The 9,151-nt window shown below is 40.4% G+C and overlaps 1 gene segment (V, D, J or C); it reads left to right on the plus strand.

Annotated features, from left to right (window-relative positions):
- Nucleotides 1-1,225: 1,225 nt before the first annotated feature.
- The window catches only part of LOC140420794 (Ig heavy chain C region-like), a 70,431-nt gene continuing 62,505 nt past the window's right edge, over nt 1,226-9,151 (plus strand). Inside the window, 3 exon segments of the C gene segment in view lie at nt 1,226-1,342; nt 1,485-3,124; nt 8,667-8,987. Of these exon segments, the coding sequence occupies nt 3,106-3,124; nt 8,667-8,987 (340 nt within the window).

Genomic DNA, 9,151 nt, shown 5'->3' on the forward strand with positions numbered 1-9,151 from the left:
CGTTCAAATTTAGGAACCACTGTCTTTCGGCTTAGATCCAAATCATTGATATCCTCATAGAACAGAGGTTTCCCAAGATCCTAAACCTGTGAGCTGTGGCACTCACACTTTGACCCGCTTACTATAGTGAGATCTCTGCGTTCGCTCTCCTGATCTCAGTTCATACAGTTTGCTCTCCTCTCCCGAATTCTGTAATTTATAACCTGCATGAATTTTCAGTGGTTGTTTCAGAGCAAAGTTTTCATAATTTCTAACACATTTCAAGCTAACTTATTAAAGATAGAGACGCCACAACACAAACCGAGCTGTACAGGTTTCTGTTACTGAGGGTACTTGTGTTTTATACAATCACTGCACAGCAGAAGGAGGCCATTGGCCCCACATGGTTCGCACTTATCCTCCGAAAGTCCCTGACCCAAATCCCTGACCCTTCACCCAGCCTGTCCATCTTTGGAAAGGTAGGGACATTTCCTTCCCGTGACCAATCAACCTAACCTGCACATTTTTGTGCCGTGAGAGGAAATGGGAGCACGGGGAAGAAACACACACAGACACGGGGAGAACGGGCAAATTCCACACAGAAGGTAACCGAAGGCCTGAATGGAACCCGGGTCCCTAGCACTGGCATCAGTGCTGCCCCGGCTTCGTGGCCGTTCCTCTTGGTGGTCAGCTATTCGCCGATACCTTTTGTCGCCATAGATTGTGTTTCCCCCACTCTTGCAGTAAATGCAGCTGAACGGGGAAAACGTTTAACTTACTATTTCATACATATGAATTAAATCAGAAAAGTTTAATTACACGGACATTTCCATAGCACCAACACAGCCGCAAAAGTTTTATCTACTTAACCTCAAAGGAATTAAGAGGTCTCAGTGATGATTGTGAAACGTGAACAATTTTATTGCGAACGCCGTGTCAAACAGAAATATACACCCCAATATTGCCGGAAAATATCGCCAAATCATTTAAACTGAGAAACTATAAATGTTGCAGTATACTGGATGCAAGTAATCCCAGCATAGCTACCGGGAAGTGAGTTCCCTGTGCTCTCGTTATCTGTTCATTATAAATTGTTGTGGATTGTAACATTGTGAGGATGCCCATCGGCGGACAGGTGCAACCCAACATGGCCTCTGGGGAATACTCACCAAGTTGGTCTGTCACCTCGTCCTATTCAAATGAGCCAGGCCTCTCGAGATTTATAAAGTCGGTGCTCTGATTCAGACGGTTACACATAACCGGCAGGGTCGAGGTTCGGAGATCGCTGTGCTTAACATTGTACATTTTGGCGAGGAAAGAATGATTATTTTTTGGATTTTTACTCTTTTTCTCTGGATACCAAGTGAGAGCTGTTTAAATTAGAGATTTGAAGTTAATTAGATAAAACTTTGCGGCTGTGTGGGTGCTATGCAAATGTCCGTGTCTTTAAACTTTTCTGATTTTATTCTGTATGAAATTGTAAATTATTATTTTTCCCCGTTCAGGTGCCTTTACTGCAAGAGTGGAGCAAACACCACGTTATGCAACAAAATATATCGGCGAATCGCTGACCATCAACTGTGCCTACATTGACAGCAGCTATCCTCTGACCAGCACCTATTGGTATCGGACAGAACTGGGATCAACGGACAAAGAAAGCATATCAATTGGTGGAAGATATGCTGTATCAGTCAACAAGAGAGCAAACACGTTTTCTCTGCGAATCGGGGATCTGAGAGTTGAGGACAGTGGCACCTACATCTGCAGAACTTATGTTACCACAGTAATGATGTCTCAGCTTCCACCAACACACAAATATATGCTGCAACCTTCTGCAGAAAGAAAAGTTGTGTTGCATTCCCGCTGAATCAGATTTTTCCGCAGCCACTCATTTCGTTCATGTTGATGGGAGGGAGGTTAGAAATCATTAGTTTCGCTTTATAGCCCATATATTACGGAAAGCGAAAACATGGATGTGCAGCGCCGCTGTTTACCTTCCAGCTTTTCAAATGAACCCAGTTTTTGCAATGGGGGTTACCACTATGGAACAACCACAGTATTCGAGAATACGGCTGCTGTCTCACAAAAACTACCAGTACACTTCATTACAGGAGCAAAGACAACATCTATCTTTTGCTTATCGTGAACAGCAGAATTGAGTACTTTGGAGAAATGGCACCTTTTGATATCAAAATAAACAAAATCCTGAAAATTGATAATATGGGAGAAAATGGATTGTTCTGGTATCTACATGAGGCTACAGGCAAAATGCATTGGAAACGCTTTTTGTGCTGATGTTCATGACCGTGTGGCTGGGTATACCACAGCAATGAATGTCGGATTTACGTAATACATGAACTATTCCAACACCTCTGAATGTACGGTTAATGCAGATTGCATTCAATTTGGCTATAGCCTAACATTTAAATATTTCTTATCTCTGTCAGCAACCGGCAAATAATTTAGAACATTTTCTCTGCTCAGTTATAACTCTTACTTGCATAAATCTCCCAATCAGATTGATGCTGGATCATTGTCATTTCTCGAGGATTTCTATGAGTGGCTGAGAATTATAAACATCATCATGAACCACGATATAAAGACAACGTTTTGGACTATATTTAATTCATCTTTCTATCAACATCCTGAAATATTAGATGGCTTTTATGTGACATGTACAACAATGGATTTATTGTGCTGGTGTGAAATGATGTGTGCATTCAGTGACACAGCGACTCGGGCCACAACATAAACCACTCTCACAGTGATTGGATTTATTTGTGATGAAAAGCGTTTCACAATGAACTTTTGGACTTATACTTGTAACCATATAGAGTTTAAGATCAATTCCAATTCATTCTTTGTTTGGAATGCAGACACAGCCCCGGATGGCAAATCAGTAACTTACCTTGTTTCGGTGTGACAACAACGTTCATTACAAAAAAAATAATCTGGATGGGTAAAAACCACTGGAAAGCGATCATATATTAATCCCGAGTACACCCGGAAGATCTTTCGTGCCTATCTGTTTTGGTATTTTCTTTCGTGGACTTTTGCTTCACGAACTCATTTGGAACTGGTTTGACTGGGAACTGACTTACCGTGGATTACTACGGATCTGGCACCATGCTAACGGTGAACGCTAGTAAGTGACCTCCCTTGTGAATTTATCAGTATGATTAGGTTCACGTAATACTATGAAAAAAAATCGTTGTTCTCATTTATAGAGCCTGAGCTATATAAATATATACAAGAATCTCATTTATTCTGAAGTCAATTCGCTCAAATGTAAATTTATTTAACTTAAGTTTATGCCTTGTTTGGAGGAGGTGTACGTGTGCGTTAACATTAATAATCGCTGTTAAAGCATTTAAACATATGATCTAACTGATATACGTAGTGTAAGATGCTTGTTCGAACAGATTCTGGAAGTATCATCTATTGCAGCCGAACCAACTCCGTGAAGTTATTCCTTAATGAGGCGTTCTATTATGCATTAATTAATCAATAATAGGTTGGGGGAGCTTTTAATGAGAAACATCTGTGAGTTTATAAAATGCTTGTCCGGCCGCCTCACCTCTTGAAAGACTTGTCCATTTATTAAAATAATAGCTGCTGAATACATTTCAGCACAGAGTCGGGACATATGTTTCCCATTGGCAGGTAGATATATATGAACCGGGATTGACGTTGGTAGCATGACAGTGAGATGGAAAGTGACTGACTGGGAGTGTAAGTAACTGATTAAGGATGAAATTAACTGACTGCGAGTATAATTGACTGATTTGGGGTAAAACGTTCCCACTACTGGAATGCGGAAGGGACGACAACAAGTCGGCAGCATGGGATAAATATTATTGTATATTGTCAGGAAAATTATTTCTAAGATGTGAACTGAAAACCAAGGAATGCGACTGTGAAATTAATCAGTTGAGAAAAACAGTGTGAACTATGATTCTGTAAAGTACAGTGGGAAGTTGATGAGGTGCATTTACAAAACGACGACCGATGAGTCAAGTCTCTTTTCACTTGGAGTCCATTTCGGACAACTGAAATGGACAGTGTTAATTGCCTAGACTATAGTTCAGTAATACAGTTAATTGCATGAAATCCCGTGCCCCAAACGCACTTATATCAGAGAATGAAAGTGCCCTGTATGTAAGATTGTGTCAAAAAGCAAAGGTCTTTGACGCTCCAGTGGTTTCAGTGCAAACAATGGATCTACTTTTATATTGGAACGAAGTAAGCAGTCTCATGTTATTTGTTGCTTGGAAAACATTTGTGAGATATTTGAGTCACTGGTTATACACGTTATCCCCAATTTCTTTATCTTGGTTCAGAAAATAATCCTTCTATTCAGATCCCACGGACCAAATTTTGAGGAAAACCTCACAATTTACCGACACAAGAAATTGCGCGATAAATAGCCACAATTAGTTTAATTTGCAATTATTTTAATTCAGCACTATTGCTTCGTGACTATATATTTCAGAGAGTCCTGAAATAAAGCAATAATTATTCGGAAATATTCACGGTACAAAAGAGTATCTCAAATTAATGAAATCGACTTTCTCATTATTAGTGAACGTGGGCAAAGTTTTCAGTGTTCATGGAGATTCAAATTTACCTAAGGGCGAGTTGAAGAGCAGGACGCTAATATTGAATTCGTGGTTTTGGGAAGTCATATATACATATATATCAATATCATTCCAAACGGAGCTGAAGATCAATGTGGACTACCAGAGCTGAGATAGCCGAAGAAGAGCCCTTGAAATACGGTGTTTCCGCAATGTAACAAGCAAAGGAGAGAAAGGCCTATATAAGAGTTTCAGTTGAAGATGAGCCGAAAATAATTGCAGCTCTTTGATGTGAAGAAGGCCGGCATATCAATCGAATGCCATTGAGGAAGGGAGCATGAGAACTTGATATGAAAAAGATTCAGAGTATGCAAACTTTCTACTTGTGACTGTGAACAGGGTGGTGGTAGAATTTGTGGCCAAGGTACACTTGACAACTTGTGAGAGGGCAAAATACCATCGAAAACTCTAACTTTTTAGGAATAAACATGAATCCCATATTGAATGAAATCAGGTTTGCCTGTGAAGTGCGAAACAGCGGTATGGGAAAGTGGGACTTTAATTACTGAACCAGTATTTTAAGACTCAAGATATTGCTTGATTCGGATCCCATTAAAGCAGATGGCGAAAAGTAAATTCAAAAGAAATCTGGAAATAAAAGTATAATGATGATCGTTAAAACATTGTTCATTGTCATAAAAAACACTTGGTTCACTAATATAATTTGGGGAAGGAAATCTGCCGTCTTTATGTTGTCAGGCAATGTGGTTTACTCTTAAATGTCCTCCAAACAAGAGCAATTAGGGACAGACAATAATTACTGGCTGAGACATCGATGCCCACATTCGATGAACGAATAAAAACAACCCAAACGGGTTTCATACCTGCGGCAGGGAAAGTGAGAAGGAACACTCCCTGAGTAAACACTAAGCAACACCTGCTTTAAAATTGATAGAAATGTATAATGCTTGGATGCTCTGACAGGTAGGTGTTCCTGATTTGTTTGGAACTTTGGAATTGTCATTTTGAACCACACCTTTAAAAAGTTCATGGTATGGTTCCTTAACAGTCCGGAACGACATTTAATTAATACATTTCAAATTTATAAAGTTTTTAAAAAATCCATTTACTTGAAGATGTTTCCATGAAGTGGTTGCTGAAGGTCAATTGCAAATATCAAACGGAGAATTAGGAGGGGTGGTACTGAGGCACATTGGTCAGCCCAGCGACAGGGGTCAACGATTTTGATCTTGGTTGCAAGTCTGTGTGGAGTTTGCACACTCTCTCGTGTCTGCGTGGGTTTCCCCCGTGTCCTCCGGTTGCCTCCCACAGTCCAAATATGTGCGGATAGGTGGATTGGCTATGCTAAATTGTCCCTTAGTGCCCTAAATGTAGGGTCATGGGGATAGGGTGGGGAATTGCGCCTAGGTAGGATGGTCTTTCGAAGGGTCGGTGAAAGATCGATGGGCCGAATGGTCTCCTTCTTCAGCGGACGAATTATATGTTTCTATAAAGGGCGAGTTAATGTCCGAACGGCTGACGCACGGAACCTCATGATCCAAGTAAATTCGTGTGAGGGTGTCATTTTATAGTGGTATGAAGGAAGTCCTGTTTCGTGACGCCAACTTGTTATTTTTGTAGTTATGGAAGACGTGACAGTGGAAAAAATTAATTAGTTTTCACGTGTCTCCATAGAAATAGAAATTGGAGTGGGATCGTGGTTGCAAAGTGCTTTGATTTAATAATTCAAGAGAGACCAGTCCATTGGTCGAAGCGTCGGCAACGTGTAGTCACGGACTGAGTACAGTTCGCAAAAGAAGAAGGTCCGATCAGTGGAGGGTGCCCTTATACCCTGAGATGTAACTGGAAGGCATTGCCTGATAGCATAGTGGAAGCAGATTAAATGTTAAGTTTTCAAGCCAAAATGTATCAAAACATATGTTTGAAAAATTTGAGAGTAGTGGCGAGAAAGAACACGTTTGTGGTATTTGGGTAGCTCCTTCAAGAATCGTGCACAGGCACAACATTGTGAGATCTCCACAATAGGTTTCAGTGATATACAATAATTAATCTCAGGGAAATGGACCACAAGGAGGAATATATTAATTTCGTGGGGTTACCAGGCTTGGTTAAAATGCAGGACAGCAACGGGTGGAAAAGCATCAATACCAGTGAGAAACTGTGCAGCAGAAATTTGGATCTGCTTAACATAACCATGTGTGTGATAACGCTGAATGTGAGAGGTGGCAGCATGGCTGAAGGTTTCAGCACCAGATGAATTGAGCGAACGGAGGATTGAGGAGCTGTTATAAAGATGATGTAGATTGTCTGGGTGATGGTAAGCAGAGGTGTTCGAAACCTTACCTCAGGGTCAAGTGTAGCGCCGTGATTGTGAGCTGGCGCTTCATCCACGGCAGTGGCTAGGAAACCGGGTGGGGTAGTGAACTAGGTAATGTTGTACTTATTCCAGAAAATTGTAAGATACGGTAAAATAATGAAGGCTTGTCATTGAAAAAAATGAAATAAACTGAGTGTGTTCTTCGGTAAACAGAGGAAGCAATTTTAAAATCATCAGTCAAACAACGAATGATGAATTGTCAGTTAAATGATAATGGCTGCTTGACAGGAAAAGATCCTACGAGCAGCAGTGATGTTAATAGAGTCATTATTTTTTAACAACGACAGAGGTATAGGAAAATAACATGGCAACAGGTCTAATGGGTGAAATTTGGGCTGCAACGCTCCCTGGCGTCAGCTGTGAGTATATGTCGAAAACTGGTAATTTCCAGTCGTGATGCACCGTCCATAACAGCATACTCAGTCACAGATATTCACTACAAGTTTCGGCCACAGGAGAGCGCAGGATTGTTTGTTCTCCACAATGCCTATTATTGTTCTTACACAGAGCCAGCAGGGGTGTTCGAGACTGAAATCTCCCTTCATGAGAAATTTGGTTTTCTATAAGTGTCTCAATTGAATTTGCTAAACATCATTCAATTCGCTGCTCTGTGCTGTACAAACTGGCTGATGCAGTCTCCTAAAAATCCAAACTTCTTAAGAAAGATCCATTTAAGAGTATTGTCCGATAAAAGTGTGAAATAAAAGTAACCTAAGAGCCGGAAGATTAAAGCAGCTTACCGAAAGGAAAATCATGATTAAAAAACAACTTATATTTACAAAACGCCTTTCGCGTAATAAAACATCCGGAGCTGCTGCACTGTAACATGACAAGCGCAAATTACACACCAAACTACATAATGCAATATTGTAACAGATGGTAGAAGTTTGTTCAAAAAGAGTTAGAGGAAATACAGAAGCTTAGTTCTGCAATTCCAGAGGACAAAGTTCTTGGCAGAAGAAGGCATGGCAACCAATTGTAGCGCAATAAATATCAAAGACACTGCCGAAGTCGGTGTTAGATGAGCACATATTTTGGTAATGTTGGCCGGCTGAAGGATATTACAGGGCTAGTGATGGGCTGAGTCATCAGGGATTTCAGGAAAAGAATTTGAACTTTCAAATTCAGCCCGTGATTGATCGTGGCACAATGTAAATCACAGAGCAGCGACATAGAGCTCCAGACACAGTCGCCAAAACTAATGTGTATTGTATAAGGGAATAATATACTGCTGAAGTAAATAGTTTGGTGACATTTGAAATGTATTTAGTTTTATGATTAATCGCGTATGCCACCCATGATCAATTTGCTCTGCTGTGTCACTGACCTACATACAATCATATTTTCTTAAGTATTAGTAATTGTTCTCTGAGATCGAATATATTTCAGGTATTCTTAAATGCAAGGGAAGTGTCATGCAGAATAAAACAAACGGCAATGTTCCAAATAGTTCGATATATTGAAGAAGGAATAGTTGGGAGTTTATGGAGCTTTCTACGTTATCAGGCGTTAGAAGACGGTTAGGAGCAAATAAAAAACTTGCTGAAGTGCAAGAAATGTTGTTTTGTTGCATATGCAACTGGAAATCCGGAGAGCAAGCTCCCATAACTTTTATTTTATTTTAGGGTTGCGGAATAATTACTGGCCAGTTCACCAGTGAAATGTTCTAAACTACATTATGGAAGGGAATAAGTGAATATTTTCAATTCTAGGACCCACTGCACCAACCAGTGCACCAACCATCAGTCTCCAGATTTCTGAAGAATTGAAAGCAACGGGTTTTGTACAGCTACTTTGTCTGATCAGCGGATACTATCCAGAAAGCATTGCAGTGAGCTGGGAGAAGAGCGAAAAGATCATAGAGTCCGGTGTCACCACTACCCTCCCAGCAAAATCATCAGACGGACTCTACAGTTCCACAAGCATTCTTAAATTGCCGCTGCAGGAATGGGGCAGCGGTTCTGTGTACAGCTGTCAAGTGACCCATTCTGCAACCAACAGTAACAAGCGAAAAGAAATTAGATCAATATCAGGTAATATTTAACTGATTGACAGGCTTATGGAGGTTCATGCTGCTGCCTTTTTTTAATAGTATTACAAATGGTGGGATATGGTTGTGGTAATTTATCACTGTGGATTAGACTTTCCAGAGGCTCTCCGGTGATTGATATCAAGGGTGTTTTATGGAGCACTGAGA

Source organism: Scyliorhinus torazame, chromosome 5 (assembly GCF_047496885.1).
Source record: "Scyliorhinus torazame isolate Kashiwa2021f chromosome 5, sScyTor2.1, whole genome shotgun sequence".
In the NCBI taxonomy this organism is placed as follows: domain Eukaryota; kingdom Metazoa; phylum Chordata; class Chondrichthyes; order Carcharhiniformes; family Scyliorhinidae; genus Scyliorhinus; species Scyliorhinus torazame.